Source organism: Ceratotherium simum, chromosome 17 (assembly GCF_057802395.1).
Source record: "Ceratotherium simum simum isolate JZ-2026a chromosome 17, ASM5780239v1, whole genome shotgun sequence".
NCBI classification, from domain to species: domain Eukaryota; kingdom Metazoa; phylum Chordata; class Mammalia; order Perissodactyla; family Rhinocerotidae; genus Ceratotherium; species Ceratotherium simum.
The window spans coordinates 58,839,199-58,859,718 of record NC_141916.1 but is presented as its reverse complement, the minus strand read 5'-3'; the positions used below and the strand labels follow the sequence as shown (position 1 = coordinate 58,859,718).

The following is a 20,520-nucleotide window of genomic DNA, read 5'->3' as shown; positions in this document are numbered from 1 at the left end:
TCAAGAATTAACCATAACATTATTCTTATCTCCCAAATCTAAACAGAACTAATACAGCATAGGTAATAATACATATGAAAAGGTGTCAAGGAATCAACTCCCTGCAAATCTGAGAATTCTTCTTACCTCGGTCTGTAGGATGGCAGCCCTTTGCTCCTTAGCAGTCAAGGACTCCTTCAGCACTTCAATGTGTTGCTTGCTGTCTGAGAACTGGTTCGTGAGTGTTTCTAGCTTTGTCTGTAGGGCTAGTAGTTCTGTGTCCTTTCTGGACAGCTCCTGCTTCACCTGGCCAATCTGGAAGAAAATAAAATGCTGTAAGGAAAAAAGAAATGACACAACCACCCCTGATCTGGATTTTTGACAGATCTGAGTCATGAGATATGAAATTAAAGGCAGTGTTAATTTTATGACAGGATATAATTCATCTTTTCGCATCATCTAATCTTGGATTACCACCCCCTCCCCCCAAAAAACAAAGCTTATTCAACTAATAGAGAAATTTCCTATAAATTTTCATTTATTGTGTCTCCTAAACATTTTTTTAAATCCTTTAGAAAAGGAATGGAGAGAAAAATCCCAATTCAATTAGATGTCTATGAGATAGCAGTAAGCATCTGAAAACCACTGTGCTGATAAAACAGTTTTCATTTTATTAAGTCAGGCCTCTTCAGAATATAAAGCAGGATTAGTGTAGATGTAATAAAGAAGGAAAAAAAGGAACCTCCTAGTATTGCTATCTAAATTTAAATTCAAAAGCTAGTGCTGCTGTATTTTTTTTCATTAAGTTTTTTCTTAAAGTCATGTCATGCCATACCAACTAAATGGATAAAAGTTATTTGACCTAAACAAAGAATGCATAAAATTTCATTCTCTAGGAATCTACATGTGTAATTTTAATTTGAATTACTATGACAGAGTAATCCATAAATCAATAGGTACCATTCATTCTCCCATAAATTTCTCTCATCTTAACTTAGAAAACATTTTATTTCAAACATCTCCTTTACACTTCTACTGTGTTTCTAAGAATTCTTAAAATAGTCTTTTATTCTAAAGGTAAGCCAAAATAACAGAAGTCAGACCTGCTTTTACATTATGTCTACTGCCTAGCAAGGTAGCTGTGCACTAAAAGACAGACTAATCATTAGAAGCATAAACGTGACAAGAAGTCAATAATTTCAGTATCACTGACAAAATGAAAAGCACTTTTTTTAATTGAATGTATCTAAAGTATTTTAATTGTAATAATCTTAGGTATAAGAGACAAAGCTTTTGAGAATAATTTCCCATGAGAAAGTATGAAATAAATTTTACTTAATTAAAATTAGACTAAAGAGCACTAAAAGTAAATTTCTAATTTACTCTTCTGTTTCAGCAAGAAGACAAGCATTTTTCTCATATGCATTAAATCTCTATTTACAGATAGTTATTCATTCATTCAACAAATATTTATGTGTGCTTATTGTATGCAATGTACTTGAGGATACTAAGAACACCAGTGGAAGATAATTGTAAATGGCAGCTATTTTCATCTGTAATATAGATATGTACCCAGGAGTTACCACACTCTGTAATGGTGTAGCATCTTTCATGACATCCCTTTACTAACAAAACACACATATTAGTATTATTCTATTCCTAACATACAGAACACACTAAAAACACATTTGTTGTATGAATGAATATTCAGGAGAAACGTTCAAAGTGTTATCATTTCCTCAGCTAGAGATCTAGGGCTTAAAGATAACTCAAATTTCCAGCTACCTTTAATCATGTGATCAAAAATAAATATAAAATCTCAGTTTCCTCATCATCTGCATTATTAAGTAATCTTCAAATAATGCTGTATTGACCATAAAGATTGAGAAAGAGAAGAAAATACTCTAAATGGAAAGCAGAGTTTAGAAGCACAAATTTTCCTTAAAAGTTAGGAGCACAAGGCTTTGCAGCCAATCACACATGAGGATGAGTGTGTCTTTGAGTAATTACCTCTCTAAGCCTTGGTTTCCTAATCAGTAATATGGAGAACGTAAATCAGAGCCACTGTACTATTTAGATATTAAAATAATGTATGGAGTGCGCTTAGCCTGTTTGACACAAAGAGAAATGAACAATAGTAGCTGAGGAAAAAAAAAAGAAGTTATAGATCAACTTCTCTAGATAATACATGATCACCATAAAACAAATTAGACCCTTTCAGAAAAAATATTTCACTTTTCTATCTATACTATAAAGTGGTCCATAAATAGCAAACACACCAAATTAGCACAAGTTTTTTTTTTTTTTCTTAATGCTGCATTCCAGTCTTATCTCACAATTATTTTCAGAAGCAGTTTTTCTGACACTTGTGTGACAAACGTGTGCACGGCCTAGTATAGGGCAGTAGAGTGAAGAGCTTACCAGCATAGATTCTGGAACCAGATTGCTTGTGTAAAAATCAAACTGTGCCTCTTACTAGCTGTGTTTCCCAAGCACCACTCTGTTACCTCAGCTTCCTCATCTATAAATCGGGGTTGATAACATACCTACCTTAGTCAGTTATAAAATGTTTATAAGTGCTCATGTGTTAGCTATTCTATTATTAACTATTTTATTATATTTTGAAATAGAATTTTAAGTTCTTTAGACAGAAAACTGAACTATATTTAGAGACTTCAAATAAGTTTCATGCTAATTCTAATTTACTAGATAATTCTAAATAAGCTAATCACTTTCTACACATCTGTTTTAAACAAAGTAACATTTGTAGCAAAATCACCTAATGGGGATGTAAAGATGATGCCTATATATGAAGGTAAAGCGTTTTACTCAAGAATTTCCAATTCAAATAAACACTAGGTGATGGACCTAGAACATTTGGATATTTTTGTACGTAAGAAGAAAAAGAGACTACCATTCATATAAATCGAGTATCTAGTAACAGAAAAGGAGCTGAGAAAAAACAAGCTTTGAAGTTCCATCCATACAATGGCAAAAGCAACCATAAAGAACCAGGTATAGGGCTTCCAGAACACATGAGGGCTCACCGCACACAAAGTGACATATGGGTCAAACTGGTGAACAAGAGTCGGTTAAAGAGCAAAGCAGGCTGGTTAGTGCTAGTATTGGGCAAAGCTGCCAACCATAGAGAATGACAGTGTAAGTCACCCAGAAACCAGAGCTAGCAGGGTCCCACTGTGGGATCACTGCATACAGAGTAAATCTTACGGCAAAGACCTCAGCCTGAAGACCAGCCGCTCTCTTTTTCAGCTCCTCCCCTTGAGCCTCTTTCGAACTTAGTTCCTCCTTCAGTTGCTCTACCTGTCACGACATTGTTATTCTTTTTTACTTATGCGTCAACTTAGGTCTTCTTCTTATCTGCTTTTAAGCCAGAGCAGTAACTGCAAATAATAATAACTTATATAACACAATCAAATCTGTTCCCCTAATTTCCTTTTCAAAGGACCCCAGATGGTTTCTCTATTTTCACAGGGTTTTTTAAATGGACTGGAATGTGCTAATCAGCAAATAGGAGCAGAGATTATATTGTAGTATATTTTGTTCTCAAATTAGGGTGAAAAATTCAAACTAATAGAAAGTTGAATATGTGAATTTTTCAGTTCTAAAATTAACATGAAATTGGCAGCAATCATCGATAACAGATTCTTAAAATAATAGAGGAATATTCTACAGACTTATGTGCCAGGTACGGCTACCACAGCAAGAAGCCAGAAACTAGAGAGTGAGAAACTTGACAGTTTTCACTTCTGAGAAACTGTGGAACTAATACAATTTGGATATGAGGGTTGGGGAGAATACTTATTTTCTAGCTAACATTTTATAATTACAATGATGATTTTTAATTAAACCACAACAAACCTGATAAATTGATAACTGTAATAAACTAAATCCTCCAATTTGCCTAAATAGTTTATAGAATCAAACTAAATGACTTTGGATCTAAGGAAGGAATACTGTGACCTAGTTTATAAATACAGACTGATATGTCTCAATGGTACCTATCTTACCGTACATACACCTGAAGGGCACATGGGAAACAATAAACCTGATACAAATGGATCTTCTCAAAGGGATAGAGCAAAGGACTTTCCTTTATGGAACTGTATTTGAAGGGAAAACATGATTTTACTTAAGCCATTTCAGGAGAAAAAGCGGGGGGAGGCAGTGCTGGGTTCAGCCTCTTAAGAGTTTTGACTTTTTTTTTGTTTTTTGTTTTTTGGTGAGGAAGATTGGCCCTGAGCTAACATCTGTCGCCAATCTTCCTCTTTTTGCTTGAGGAAGATTGTCGCTGAGCTAACATCTGTGCCAGTCTCCCTCTATTTTGTATGTGGGACACCCCCACAGCATGGCTTGATGAGCAGTGTGTAGGTCCACATCCAGGATCCGAACCTGCAAACCCTGGGGTTGCCAAAGCGGTGTACGCAAACTTCACTAAGCCACCAGGCCAGCCCCTAGGGTTTTGACTTTTAAAACACTTCACAAGAGGTAGAGAACTTGATGTCTCATATAGTGAGAAAAACTCACCTGGATGTAATTCTACTAAACCACCACAGAAGTACTGATGGATATAAAATGTTAAACTTTTATATAAATACTTAGCCTCATACAGGTAATTTTCTCTTAAGTGAAAACACGAATAACTACATGACATCAGTAATTCTGCCTTTAATTCTGGGAAAGTTCCATTTGAAACAATTATGTTAGAAGCATTCTTCCCTGAAGTCTGATAAAACAGTGTGAAGTTCATCATCACTAAGGAAGTAGGAATATGCATCAATTTTTCAAACCCCATTTAAAAATTACAGTATCACACACCATTACCTTATTTTTCATAAATTTAGAATGGCTCCGATAGACCTCCATTTGCTTCATTTCTTCCTCCCGCTCTTCAGTACTCAAAGCCCCATTTGATTTCAGCATCTGAATTTCCTCTTCCAAGTCTCGGAGCCCACGCTCCATAGAGGAAATTTTTGAATCCTGAGGACATTGGAAGATTTAGACATTAAAGTATTCACAAAAAAATCAGAGAAGTTGACTCGATCTTCACAGATGTTAAATTTAATAAAGATAAACACATATGCAGAATTGCTGCCTAGCAATTGGTGCCTTGCTTCCAAATTATATCCTTTATGGTCATTTGGGTGGGAGAAGGAGGACTCATGTCTATAATATGATTCTTCCTCTATCCCTTCCTCCAGTCTACACCTTTTCCATTAAAGTTGAGAGAATTAACTAAAGAAGTAGAAGCAATGGAAAACTGGTTAAAGTTTCTTTGCACTCTGTGGTCCACAAACTTCTAGTGAAAAATTTTGTAATATTAACAGTAAAAACTTTTCTAGCTATATTTTATCATTTTACTTGGTGACCCCTAAAAGGTTTATTTCTGCCCCCAATGGTGGGAGGAGAAGGAGAAGAGGGCTTCAAAGATTTATACAATAATATGTGTAACTATATTTACAATAATAAAGATTTTATAACAACCCATTGCACAAAAACAAAGAGGTGAATAATTATATTAACAGTTACAATTTATCATATTAGTAATCTTATTGTCTATACTTATCCATATATTTGAAATATTTCATAATAATTCAAAAAAGAAACATCACTGTCCTTGTAAATCACCACCACAAATTATCAACTCCCAGTAGAACATCATTCTATAGTCAATTTCTTGGTTTTGTTTATCACAGTATCTAGTTTACCCCTGGATTATTTTAGATGTTATCAATTACAGAAAGATTGCTTTAGACGGCATCAATTACAGAAAAACTCCTACAAAGAATGGATATTTTCATATCTTTAGTTGCACATGCTTATTCATCTAAGAAATAAAGACCTTAAAGAGCATAAATAAAGAGCTTCATTTTATTTCGAATTTTAGAGAAACCACTCCTTTAGGAAGTAATTTTGAGATGGACTTCCTTTTGCACTTTACCTCAAGGATTTCTTGACTGACTCCTTGCTATCATAATTCTTAGAGCATGAAGATAAAAGTTAAAGGATCTATCATGAGACAGTTACAACTAGTTATTTTTAGGTTCAGGGGAGAGGAAAGGGATGTACTCCCCTGTCTTGCATTGCATTACCTTTAAAAATATCACAACAAATATTTTCTTTTACAAATCTATTCAATATAACTTATGTTTGGTTCAAACTTAAATGTATTGAATTAATACAGTCAGAGACATTCTAAACCTAAACCAAGATTTTGATTTACTTGTTTAAAATTAGTGGGTCTCAGGCAATCTCCCAGCCTATAAAGAATAAATAAACTACCTCAGTTGCACTATCTGATTCACTGCTGCACTACCTAAAATTCACGTTTTTGATGTGAGGAAGAGTGGCTCTGAGCTAACATCCACCGCCAATCCTTCTCTTTTTGCTGAGGAAGATTAGCCCTGATCTAAGATCTGTGCCCATCTTCCTCTATTTTGTATGTGGGATGCTGCCACAGCATGGCTTAATGAGCGGTGCATAGGTCCGTGCCCGGGATCCAAACCTGTGAACCCCAGGCCGCCAAAGCGGAGCATGTAAACTTAACCACTATGCCACCAGACCAGCCCCTAAAATTCACTTTTAAGATTACTATAAATCTTCCTGGAAATATCAGGATGTAGTCCCTCAAGAATGACTAAAATACGAGGCATGTGCATGTGACTAACTGCAAATGAAAGAAAGTGAAATGTGGTTCACCTCTGACATCAGCCTGAGTGGTAATGAAAGGGGCCAGCAGAAAGAGAGTGCATTTCTAGCACCACTGGTGCTCCACACAAGACAAAATAGCCTCCAGCTAAGAACTCCAGCTCTGCACATCACATAGACAACCTCTACCTCTACAAAAACCCTTGCAAGGCCCTTGCCAAGAAACATTATCCATCTTCTCCCCTAACCCCAACACAGATAGATGCAGCTCTTGACCAGATCATGCACCGGGAAAAGCTACTCCCCAGAAAGGGGGCATAACTGCAGCTCTGAAAGCCATGAGGTAGGCACTAACTAATCAAAAAAAGAACCTGCCAGACTACTCTCTGAAATCAGGAGACAAAATGAATGCCTAATATGCTCAACTAGTTCTAGCACCAACTCAACCAGTTCTCAGGCTGGGTTTATTTGAGGATAGTCCATCCAAGGAGGTTTCTTATTCCTAGAATGTGTAATAACTAAGTAAATAAATTCCTTTTCATCTTACTAGTCTGTATTTCCCCAGCCTTAGGTCTTCCATCATTAATCAATCAAGCCCACTGAGCCTACTGAAATTCTCTGCTCCTTGTTAAATTTCCCAAATCCTCAACTGTTTTCAAAAGTTGTCTCCCTACCCCAAGTAAAACCTGGCTTTCCCATAGGATACCATTTCCCTGAACTCTCTCCGGTGAAGGTCACTAATCCCCCAGCACCACAAAGGAGCAGGGAAAAAGTGGGCATCCTCCTGATTCCTCTCTGCTGTTCCCCTTTATTTAAAGCTCATACTCCTTTTCACTTTACCCTCTTTACTACTGCCACCTAGTGACTTTCCAATCACTCTTGCCCATTTTAAGTCTGGCACCTGGCTCACAATCAATATTCCCTCCAAATGCCGTTCTTGCCATCATCCCAGGATTTCAATATCCAAATTCCTTGATGTCTTTAATTCCAGTGACCTCATGCTCCAGTCCATTTTAGCTATCCAGTTTATAGGACTATACTCTGGATCCTATCATCACCTAGGACTCACTTCCCAGGCCCGTCACACCATCACTCTGTTCTTCAACCTCACAGAGATCTCCACTTCTCTGACTTTCAGATTTTCTCCCAACCTGTCACTCCATTCTGAACTGTCTTCCTTCCTATCCAGGTGACATTCCTGGACTGATCATGCAAACTACTCTTTCACCATCACTCTCAATTCATTTGCATCCCAACAATTCTGCTGTATCTCCCCAGCAAAACTCTAACCCTAGAGCAGTACAGTAATTCTTCCCTGCTCCTCCACTGCTAAAGGAAAAAGAAAAAAAAAAAAATCAGAGAAGAAGGGAGGAGGAAGCAGAGGGGAAGAAGGGTAGAGAGGGAAAAGATGGAAAGAGGGAAGAAGGTGAGTGAATGGAGAAGGAAGGGAAAGAGAGGAGGAAGAAGAAGAAAAGGAGGAGAAAGAGGAGGAGAGAGAAAAGAAATGATATCACCTTGAAGACTGGGGGGCCCTTTTACTGTCTATCAGTCATCTTCCTTTCTCATTTCCCCCACAGACCATTCTAGATCTACATAATTCTCTCAAGCTCATCCCAGACTCTCAGCAACTCAACTATTTCAGTTGTAATTTCAGCATAATATCCACCAGACCCCACTGAGCCACTAGAATCTCTTGCTTCTTAGCAGAATGGCTGAAAGTTAACACAACTTAAAACAGATTCACTGCCGATTAATACCATTACACTTCCCCATTCTGTCAAAAGGCGAGTAAAATAATTTTGTGAACATAGGTACATTCATGTGTTTTATTCTCAGGTTTCAACAGAGATTATGTACCAATACACTTGTGGGAAATGTGAACATGCAACTAAACCTTCCTAAAGGCTCTTTATAAGATTATGCTCAAGACTACTAATTGTCTAACTATAAACAGCCCAGAATCCACTAATTTGGAATTTGTTTGGTAAATCCTTTCCCGATTGAGAATAAAGACGTACACAATATACACAAAGTTTTAAGAGGAAATCATCCAAGAGAACAGTTCTCATAACTGTATTTGAGAAGCATATATTTACATAAAACTATTTATATACCAAAAACTAAATATTTTTGTCACATCAGCAAATTTTTTTTTTTTTTTTAAAGATTTATTTATTTATTTTCACCCCAGAGCCCCAGTAGATAGTTGTATGTCATAGTTGCACAGCTTTCTAGTTGCCGTATGTGGGACACGGCCTCAGCGTGGCCGGAGAAGCGGTGCGTCGGTGTGCGCCCGGGATCCAAACCCGGGCCGCCAGCATCAGAGAGCATGCACTTAACCGCTAAGCCACAGGGCCGGCCCCACATCAGCAAATATTCAATGAAGGCCCAAAATGCACAGTGTCAAACTTTTGAGGGGATATGAAGAAATTAAAGAGAGAGAAAGAGGTCCTTATCTATAAGAGTCTTTTAGCTTAAGAATATGTTGTTAATAAAAATAATAATAGCAGCAGCAGCTAACACTGATTGAAGCTCTACTATGTGCCAGGTCCTGTTCAAAGTGTTTTACTTGTTTTAACTAATTTAAACCTCAAAACAAACCATGGGATAAGTACTATTATTGTCATCATTTATTGATAAAGAAATTGAGGCATAGAGAGGTTAGGTAACTTGCTCTATATCATATAGTTAAGTAAAGCCAGATTTTGAATCCAGGAAACTTAACTCGGAAGGCAAGATCTTAAGCACCAATCACCATTTCATACAGCCTAAAGATTTCTAACTGTTCATTAACTTCAAGTAGAGGTTTTCAAAGTATGGTCTGTGGAACCCTGGGGGTCCCCTCCTAGACCCTTTTCAAGAAGTCAGCATAGTCAAAACTATTTTCATAATAATACTATGACTTTATTTGCCTTTTCCACTGTGTTAACATTTGCACTAAAGATACAAAAGCAACAGTGGGCAAAACTGCTAGTGCCTTAGGACAACACACAATAGCACCAAACTGTACAAGAAGTCACTGTATTCTTCAATGTCAGGCACTTGCAGAACAAAAAAAGAAGGAAAAGTTTTAAAAAACTGCTTCACTTAAGAATGTCCTTGGTTATTTTATTTTAATAAATCTCAACCCTTGAGTACATATCTTTTTAATATTCTGTGTGATGGAATGGGAAGGAGCTAGGCTCCTGCTATATACTAAAGTATGATGGTTGTTCCTAGGAATAGCATTTGTGTGCTTCTTTGAGCTGCAAGCTGAATTAGGTACTTTTTTCATGGAGTATTATTTTTTCTTCTTTGTGAGGAAGATCAGCCCTGAGCTAACATCCATGCCAATCCTCCTCATTTTGCTGAGGAAGACTGGCCCTGGGCTAACATCTGTGCCTATCTTCTTCACTTTATACAGGACACCGCCACAGCATGGCCGGACAAGCGGTGCATCGGTGCACGCCAGGCTCTGAACCCAGGCCGCCAGCAGCAGAGTGCTCGCACTTAACCACTACGCCACCGGGCGGGCCCCCTGGAGTATTATTATTATTTTTTTTAAAGATTTTATTTATTTATTTTTTTCCCCCCAAAGCCATAGTAGATAGTTGTATGTCATAGCTGCACATCCTTCTAGTTGCTGTGTGTGGGACTCGGCCGCAGCATGGCCGGAGAAGTGGTGCCTTGGTGCGCGCCCGGGATCCGAACCCGGGTCACCAGCAGCGGAGCGTGCGCACTTAACCGCAAAGCCATGGGGCAAGCCCTGGAGTATTATTTTTACTTAAAAGAACAACTGACTACTCAGACTTGATATCTGGCAGATATTTTCTTAAAAATGAATGAAATGAGCCTGTTACTTTAAGAGAATAAAGGGGTCCTGAGATCAAAAGGTTTCAGCATAGCAGATTTAAAGAAATTCTGGGGGCCAGCCAGTGGCGCAAGTGGTTAAGCGCGCATGCTCTGCTGCGGCGGCCCAGGGTTCACCGGTTCGGATCCCAGGCACGCACCGACGCACTGCTTGGCAAGCCATGCTGTGGCGGCGCCCATATAAAGTGGGCACGGATGTTAGTCCAGGGCAGGTCTTCCTCAGCAAAAAAAGAGGAGGATTGGCAGATGTTAGCACAGGGCTGATCTCCTCACAAAAAAAAAAAAAAAGCAATTCTGGACAACCCTTTTCGGCCCAATTTTGAGTTATGGTCTACAATTAAAAGGAAATGAAACTGAAGTTCTTTTGAAGTGTCATTTTCATTAAGTCTTACTATGTCTTCTCAACCTACAAAATGAATGAAATATTATTACATACCACTTTCTGAAACTCACACATGAAAGTGTGTGATCACTTAAAAGTGTAAACTGATTCATAAGATTCTTTATTAGATTCTCACTCACCTTCATTTCAATAACAGTTTGCAGAGCTTTTGTTTTGGCAGAATCAGGAGCATTCTCAAATCTCCGATGCATCTCCTATACAAGAGAAGCAAAAAAGAGAGTAAATGTCCTCCTTTTCACTCTCATTTTTTTTAAAAGGGAAGGCAGAGGAGGGGAGCGAAGAGAGAGTAGATGTGTGCAAAGATGATTACCCCAGCCTTACAAAACACTCTGATACCTTTCTGTCTCCCCAACCTTTCCCTGTGGATCAGGGAACCCACAGACCGCATTCAGGCTAAGGAGGCATAGGAGGGTCCCCATCTCTGAACACCTAGTTATTTAAAATTAGTCACACAGACCCCAGCTACTGCAACAGTTGAAACTGTTAGAGTCAATCTTCCACACGACTCCAAGACATATAATCAGAACTCCAAACAATCCAAAAAGGGGATCAGAAATATTCCCTTTTTAAAAGAAGAAATAAAAGCAGCTACAATCAGCCTGTATTGCACAAAGTGACCGAAAGCATCTGTGTTGACAACATCCTTTCCACAGCATCCACCCCCAGAGTAACAACCACCTAGCTACCTATGATGAAAATCTCTCTCCAGTGGGGCTACAAGTAAAAAGAAAAAGAAGATAAGACTGTTGAACAAGTTTCCTAAGTAGTTCATGTATAGAAAATGTCAGAAAAACATAGCTATTTTTTTATCCAAATTTTACTCAGTTCATGATAAGGAAGGAAGGAGGGGATGATAGTAATATTACAATTAGGGTCTTCAAGGATCACCCTGAGGTTACCAGACCACCTCAGGCTATTTTCTTGACAGACTTTGTGAATGTCTCTGAGTTAGTCAGTATTTCCAAAGAACACTGGGACAGCCTCTAGTGACCCCAGAGAATACACAGATGAATACTTTGCATCTGAACAGTGCTAAACCATAATGTATAATACTTTAATTATACTTTTCACCTAATTTACTCATTCTTGCCTGACCAGGAAGAATAGTTTGAGAGAAAAAGAAAATAGAACTACAAACTTCACTAAGTTACTTCTTCCTGAAAGAGTAGTCTCAATGAACTGACAAAAGTTCTAAATCATCAACAGTCAACAGTTTCAACACCAGTAATTTCTGAACATCCACACTCCCCATCTGGCTGCTGCTACTATGGTGCAAATCACTATTAGTACATACCACCTTTCTGCTACCTCTCTCCCTAATTCCAATCTTAAATATGCAACTAGCCATCCCTCTTGTACGTTTAACAAACACCTCAAACTCTACATGCCCAAGACTAAACTCTTCGTGGTGCCCCAAAACCTGCTCCATGCTCCCAGTTACTCAGGTTAAAATCCTATGAGTCTTCTTAATGCCCTCCTTTCTCTTTCAAGCCACAGGCAATCAGTCAGGAAATTCAGTTAACTCTATCTTCAAAACCTATCAAAAATCCAAACACTTCTTGCCATCTCCATTACTACCACTTTGAATGAGCCACTAATGAAAATATCCTTTTAATCCAACAATAACCTCCTAGTTAGGCTCTCCACTCTTTTATCTTGCTCCCCTACAGTGTATTTTCAACAGAGCACTCAGAATGACCCTTTTAAACATAAATTTGATCCTCTGCTCAAAACCCTGTCATGGATCCCCATCTGACTCAAAGTAGAGCCAAAGTCCTCTCCACAGCCTACAAGATCTCATCTCTTACCACTCGATTCCCTCAGTCACTATGCTTTAGCCACACTGAACTCCTTGTTGTTCCTCAAATACGCTAGGCATTCTACAGTTCCTTAGGACCTTTACACTAGATGTTCCTGTTGCCTACACTCTCTTTCCTCAGCTCGTGGGGGAAAGACTTCATCTCCTTCAAGTCTTGGCGCTAATGTCTCTTCTGTATTATTAGGTTTATTAGAGCAGTGATAATCACATTGTGGTTATGCAAGAAAACATCCATGTTTTAGGGATGCATATTGAAGTCTACAGAGGTAAATTACATTGTGTCAGGAATCTGCTTTAAAACCTTCTGTGAAGAAAACAAAAAGGAAAAAAAGATACATGAAGCAAAGTATGGCAGAATTTTGCTAACTGCTGTATCTGAGTGATAAGTATATGAACATTCATCGTACTATTCTCACTACTTTTGTGCAGGTTTGAAATTTTTCATCAAAAATTAATGTTTAACGTTCTCAGTGTAACCTACCATTTTAAAACTTAAAACTGACAAGAAAGAACCCGCGTGTCCTTTCCCTCCTTTTTTTTGTCCTTATTTTACTTTTCCTTTCTCCTATAGCACTTATCCTCTAACATATTAGATAATTTGTTATGTGTACCATTTATTTTCTTTTTCCCTCTACAAGAATATACACTCCACAAGGCCTTTGTTTCATTCATTGATGAATCCAAAGTGCCTAGAACAGTAGCTGCTACACTGGTAAGTGCTTAATAGATATTTAAAGAATGAATGAATGAATGAATAACGAATGGTTACCAAACTTGCAAGACTTAGCTAAAGAGAGAATCTTTTTTCTTTTTTTTGTGAGGAAGATCGGCCCTGAGCTAACATCTGCCAATCCTCCTCTTTTTTGCTAAGGAAGACCGGTCCTGAGCTAACATCTGCCAATCCTCTTCTTTTTTTGCTGAAGACTGGCCCTGGGCTAACATCCATGCCCATCTTCCTCCACTTTATATGGGACGCTGCCCCAGCATGGCTTGACAAGCGGTGCGTGGGTGCGCGCCCGGGATCCGAACCGGCAAACCCCGGGGCCGCTGCAGCGGAGCGCGTGCACTTAACCGCTTGTGCCACCGGGTTGGCCCCAAGAGGGAATCTTTTAACCCTTCTTACTCCTGCGCTGAATTATATGCACCTCCTCTTATTTCTCATACAGCTTGCTACACAGCCCTCGTTTAACCACCTACAACATTATATTTGGAATAATTTTCTACTCTAACATACCAGATTGTGAACTCTTTAAGGGCAAAAACTGTCTTTTGTATTCCTCAGACACTATGTGACAAGTAAACAATCATTAAAAATGATTTCTCCTCGACATCCATTCCTCTTTTGTTGGATGAAGAAATGAGTGAATACATGAATAAATTATCAGCTAATTTCCATCTTCACCTCTCTATTGGACAACTCTCTCTACCATACCAAATAAAGGACCTCCTTGTTTCTAAACCTAACAGCTGTGGTCAGTCCACACCCTTTCTGAACTCCATCTAGTAGCTGACTTTTTTTTTAACCATCTAGTTAAAGGAGGAATATCTTTAAATTTTTCAATTGGCTTCCATTAAAGAATTATCCCAGCTCTAAATGCTTATTCTCTCTGCCGTTTCCCCTATCTTACCCACAGACAAACATTTTCTAAATTCCTGTCTTTGGAACTCTTCTCAATTCTATAGCTCCAAACAAGGGCCTCCACTAGCCCAGAGAGTAACTTAATTTGAATTAGAAAAAAGCAACCTTTCTGGGGTAGATGCAACCTCACCATGAAGCATGGGTTGAATTTTAGGCCCCACTTGCTCCATCAGTAGGAAGCTCTTGTTTGGTGAAGAACCTACACACACAACCAATCCAAGGCAGCCCTTCAACCCCCAGATTTAACTATTACCTTTCCATGGATAACCTGCAAAATCTATTTCTCTAGCCCAATAGTGGATATCTATTACCTTTTCTTGCCATGTCTGATCTCCTTTCTATGGTTGGGGACTCCACATTTTAAGACAGAGTCTACGTTCCACAATAAAAGCTAAAAACGTCACATACTTGTTTTCCCATCCTTCCTTGCAGTTAAAGCCCAGACATGTGACCTAACCACCCCAATCAGACATATATATCACTTACTTTGAATTAGAATGCTATACCATGAAGAAGCAGGGACATGAATATTTAGAGACAATTCTGGCAATAAGTGGCAGAGACAGCAGCTACCTCAAGCTTCCAGACTCAGGAATGGTAGAGGTTCCGGTGTTAGTAAGCAGTGTCAGTGGTATCAGTGGAACAAGCCGCTGTGCCTGCACCAACAGCAACACCCTTCACCAAACCCATAAAGGAGCATGACTGATTTGGGCCCCTGTTTTTGGCTATATAACTTCTGAACCCAGTTCTCTAACCCCCCTAGAGATTCTGGGACCTAGGTATTTATTCATTTACTCATGCCAGGAACTACGCTAAGTTTTGGAGATATAATTGGGGAGCAATAAATTTGGTCCCTTTTATCGTAGAATTTTTAGTCTACCAGGAAAAACTAGACTTTAATCAAATAATCACCTAAACAATTCATCAGGGTCACCAATGACCCCCACATTGCTAAAACCCATGACTCATCCTTAGTCATCATCTTACTTGATCTATGAGCAGCATTTGACATAGTTGCTCAATCCCTCGTCTTTATTACACTATCTTCCCTGGGCTTCCAAGACGTGACACTAAGTTTTTCTTCCACCTTAAATGGTTTCTTTTCTGCTCAACTCCCTAGGAGTGCCCAAGGCATTAGTCCTTTGTCCTCTTCTCTTCTCCATCTACATTCATTCCCTTGGTGTTCTCATCCAGTCTCATAACTTTCAATACCACCAATATAATGATAACTCCCAAATCTGACCTCCTGCTGAAATCCACACTTGTATATACCACTGCCTTCTTAGCATCTCCATGTGTATGTATATCTAACAGATATCTCCCTGTTAATATGTCCAAAACTGGACTCCTAATCTTTCCCTCAACTCGCTTCACCTATAACATCACGATTAATGGTATGTGCCCACCCAGTTATTTGGGCCAAAAATGTGAGTCTTTTTTTCTTATACCTACATCCAAGCCATCAGGAAATTCTGTTGTTCCTACTTTCAAAATGTCTCCAGAAACCGACTGTCTTACTACCTCCACTGCCACGCTGATCTGAGCCACCATTATCTCTTGCCTGAATTACAGCAACAGTCCCCCAAAGTTGATCTCCTTATTTACAATAAAGCAGCTAGAGTGTTCTTTTTAAATAAACATCAAAACATGCTTGAAACCCTCAAAAGCTCCTCACTTCATTCAAAGTAAAAGTCACAGTCCTTATGCTGGCCTAGAAGGCCTTATGTGATCTGGCCCCGTTACCTGTCTGGCTTCATCTCTTACTATTCTCTCCCTTGTCTCCAGCCACACCAGCTTCCCTGCTTTTCCTCAATACATCAGTCCTGCTCCTGACTTAAGGCCTTTGCACTCACGGTCCCCTTTGCTTGACTCTCTCTTCTTCCCTTAACTATTCAAGCATTCAAAAGTCAAAGCCTCAAAGAGGCCCATCCTTATTATTCTATTGAAACTTGCACTTCATCTCTAACATGAATACTTTCAATCTCCTTAACCAAGCTCTATTTTTTCTTAGCATTTATCACTTTCTAAAAGCATGTTACTTATTACGATAAACATAACATCTCTCTCCTATCTCAGGGGTCTTTTTCTTTTTTTGTTCCTTGATATATACCAAGCACCCAGAACAATATCTAGCACAATGGTAGTACTCAAAAATTTGTCAAATGAATAAATAATTTAAAAAATGTATAATTCATACGTGAAAAGTGTTATGAAGAAAAACATCCACAGTACCATAAGAGAAAAAATTACCATAAGAGAAAAAAAGAAAAAATTAGAATCTTGATCAATTCTAAAGATCTTGGAAAGTTTCCCAAGGGATACTTGAGAGCTGAAGAATAAGTAGGACTTAACAGTAGGCAAAGTGCAAATGTAAACGGGGAAGAGATAGAAGAACTCACAGATATGTACTCAGCCAAATGTAAAACGTAAGAAATGAGGACAAATGGAAGTTGAGAATCCGGAATTGCCCTGCACGCTGCTCACATATCCCTGGAAAGTCTTTGTGAACTCCAAAATATACAAATACCTCAGTCTGAAGTCTGCTAGTCTATACAAGCTACCTATCTCATCTTCTTCATTTCCCATTCATTCTTCTATTCAATTAATTGTAAAATATTTCAGACATACAAGATCCCTTTACTCATGAAAGCAGCTTCTTTCTCTACCTCTCCATTCAAACAACTCATCAAGATCACCAATGAATTCCAGGTTGCCAAATCTGGACATATTTCTGTCCTCATCTTGCTAGAACTCTCAGAGGCATTCAAAGCACGGCCCACTCCCTCCTGTATTCGTGTTTTCTCTTGACTATTATGACACCACACTCTCCTGTTTTTCTTTCTATCTCTCCAGCTGCTCCTTCTCTGTTTCTTGTGCAGGTTTTTCCTTCTAAATTAGACCCCCAAATACTATAGTCACCAGGTGATCAGTCCTAAGCCCTTTTCTCTTTTTCATCTAAACTCTCTAATCTACTACACTGCTTAAAATTCAGTTGAGATGCTGGTAAATTTCCAGGCCTGCCCTCTGCTCTGATTTCAAGACTCATATATCCAACTGCCCATCTGACATCTCTATTTAGATGTCTAATAGGTAACTCAAATTTATTTTATCTAAAACAAAATTCTTAATTTTCTCTTCCTTAATCTTTTTTTTTTTATAATTTTATTTATTTATTTTTTCCCCCAAAGCCCCAGTAGATAGTTGTATGTCTTAGCTGCACATCCTTCCAGTTGCTATATGTGGGACGTGGCCTCAGCGTGGCCGGAGAAGCGGTGCGTCGGCGTGCGCCCGGGGTTCCAAACCCAGGCCGCCAGCAGCGGAGCGCGCGCACTTAACCGCTAAGCCATGGGGCCAGCCCACTCTCCTCCTTAATCTAACCCCTCATCTGATGAATCTGATGAGAGATGAGTCTTCTCCATCTTGTTAAATGGCCCCTCCCTCCCTGTGGCTCAAGCCAAACACCAGAATGTCTCCTTTCATTCCTCCCAGATCTTCATTTCCCACAACCAATTCAACAGCCGGTCCTAATTGTTCTATCTTCAAAATATTCCTTGAATTTATCCATTTCATTACATTTCCAGTCTAGTTTAAGCCTAGGTTACTAAAACAGCCTCTAGTTAGTTCCCTTCCATTTCCTTTGTCCATTTTCAAGAGGGCACCAGAGTAATCTCCACAAAGCATCAACAAATCATGGCACCAGTCTGCTTTAAATCCTTCAGTGAGTTTCCCATTTACTTCTCACTCTCTACAAGATCAACACGATCTCACCATAACAGATAGAAGACTGCCCCTCCTGTCATAAACTATTTTAAAATTAGACAAAATGCATGAAATAACTTTTCAGACATTGGAAAACAAGCAGCATAGGACTATGAACCTTGAGAGAAGAGAAACAAATAAGCTGTGGCCCAGACTTGCTATCTAGTATGTGATGCAGGAATAGGAAGCCCAAACAGAAAACAGCAGTCATGCAGAGCTCAGAAGACAGATCAATGGGTAAGACTCCTAAAGACAGGGGAAATGTGCAAAGCAGAATAACACAGAGAAGGATGCTAGCCCGAAAAGAAGCAGTGTCTAATCTCACACGGACCCCTTGAGTCTTTGGCCAAATACCAAGTGTGCATGCACAGGGCAAGACTCCAAAACATCAGACAAAGAACAGATACCCGAGAACAGAACAACCACCTGAGAGCTATGAGTTGAGCAACTACCTTAACTCCCACGGGGCTGGGAAAATTCAATTTCCAAACAGCCCAAGTGGAGAGGACATCAGAGGCATTTAGTAGAGACACCAGAAAGGCCAAGCCTTAGGAGCAAAGCTAAATCGAGCCCAAGAGGGAAGGCTATCTAGACCAGCCATAGCAGTTTAAAAGCAAGTCTTGTAAGGATCAAGTTAATCCACAATTAAATTAACTCCTGCAAGACAAAACACTTCATATAAGGAAGACAGTAAAATCCAGAACACATTAACCCAGGACAAAATCTGAACACATGAGTTCAGGCCATAATAATCTCTCACCTCTATTAAACCAACAAACTTATCAGCTTCCTCCCAGCCTCCAGTTCGTCCACATTTAATCTGTTCTCCACACTGTAAACACGGGGATCAACTGGGCACTCAGTAGATATTTAATAATATTTGTTCAATAAATGAGTGTAAAACTTTAAAATGTATAAACAAAAATAAAATGAATCCTGCTAATTTTAAATAATCTTCATCTATTAATAAAAATCCTGTAACCTATACTTTACATTTTTCATTTGGTATTTCTGTATCTACTTTAAACAATTAAAACTGCATTTCTTTGAAAATACCTCACTATTCAAATACCGAACTAATTTTATCTGACCTCTTCCCCATTACCTAGTTCTAAATTAGGCAAATTTCCAAATGCTTTAAGGTGAAACTACTATAATTTCACTTTAAACCCCAGCAAACGTGAGTAAAACATGAAGAAGCCAGAAATTTATTTGAATAAAAAAATCCTTCTCTGCTAAGGAAGTAGGATGCATTTTAAACCATTCACAGGCATAAAGTTTTCCTATTAGGACATTTTAAAACCTATCACTAGTAACAAATTTCCATTCAGAGGGCTACACATTAAAGCTCACTACGAACACATCTTGCAGTCAGTGAGCTGATAAACTCCCCCTTCCCACAGAGCACATCAAGCCTCTGACTCATGTACTGTTAATAAATAGAGGAGACTCTGGAAACAGAAATGAATGTGCTATCTAAACAAATGTAAGAAGTAGAATAAGCTATCTGCTCACTTTATTTTACTCCTCTGGGCCTGAAAATTTTCATTCAAAAAAATTAAAGTACAAGTAGAATTATCTAGATCTTGTTATACTGTCAACTGTTGTAGACAGTACAAATATGTTCATTTTCTGTCATTAATTTACTAAAAAATAATGACTAAACTTAGAAAACAAACAAGTTAGGAATAAAATTTCATATTTCTCTCTTTAGTAGTTTTTTCTTTTTAAAAGTAAGTCAACTTTTACTTACAACTGAGAGAAAGGAGTATTTGTGACTGAAAAGTAGTACTTAGGTCTGAGGTTTCTTTTTTTCAAGTTTCACGTTTTAGCCTCCAGCACCCTTGGTTCAAGGGTAGAAGCTCCAGATTGCTTGTGAAGTCCCTTCACAGACTCAATCCTCCAAACAAGTTCTGGGTTTACTGTACTCACAACACAGAAGAGACAGAAATGAAAAGGGAAGAGTAAACATAAAGAATCCTCACTACTTTTTCTGTATCTTAACTCAGCCAATGTCAAACAGCACTGTGCTTCAACCCTTTACCATCTCTAATAATGGCATTATTCTGAGAAAACGTTATCTTCTTGTCAAAATGGAAATAGGGCACAAATGACACAAAAAGGCAAGGGTGGTGGGGGGGGGTGGAAATAACCTGAATAAATAAGGTATGCAACTGTTCTCGTTTTCCAAAATCACTACAAAAGAGCAAACTATCTAAGGACCCTTTTTTAGCTTTTTTAATTTTTCCTATTCTTTGCTGTTGTTTCTATTTTTTTCTCTCTATTTCTTTTTTTTCCCTCCATTCTCCTCTGCTTATACCTTAAACAATTGCCAATGATACAGACAGGTATTCCTCAGATATGCTAGTTAGAGTCAGAATTCCTAGCCTAGAACCTAGTCAAATA

At 38.5% G+C, this 20,520-nt stretch overlaps 1 protein-coding gene across 14 annotated transcripts in view; it reads right to left on the bottom strand.

Moving 5' to 3' along the window:
* ERC1 (ELKS/RAB6-interacting/CAST family member 1) overlaps positions 1 to 20,520 on the bottom strand; it is a 567,884-nt gene that overhangs the window by 441,446 nt on the left and 105,918 nt on the right. For 11 of the 14 annotated variants that reach the window (XM_087442948.1, XM_087442946.1, XM_014793927.2 and 8 more), the window contains 4 exons: positions 11,017 to 11,091; positions 4,822 to 4,977; positions 3,208 to 3,300; positions 127 to 294 (listed from right to left, as the gene is read on the bottom strand). In XM_087442948.1, coding sequence (XP_087299074.1) covers positions 127 to 294; positions 3,208 to 3,300; positions 4,822 to 4,977; positions 11,017 to 11,091 — 492 coding nt within the window. The remainder of the gene's footprint in view (positions 1 to 126; positions 295 to 3,207; positions 3,301 to 4,821; positions 4,978 to 11,016; positions 11,092 to 20,520) is intronic. The other 3 variants (XM_004438782.3, XM_087442959.1, XM_004438781.3) reach the window with 2 other exon arrangements.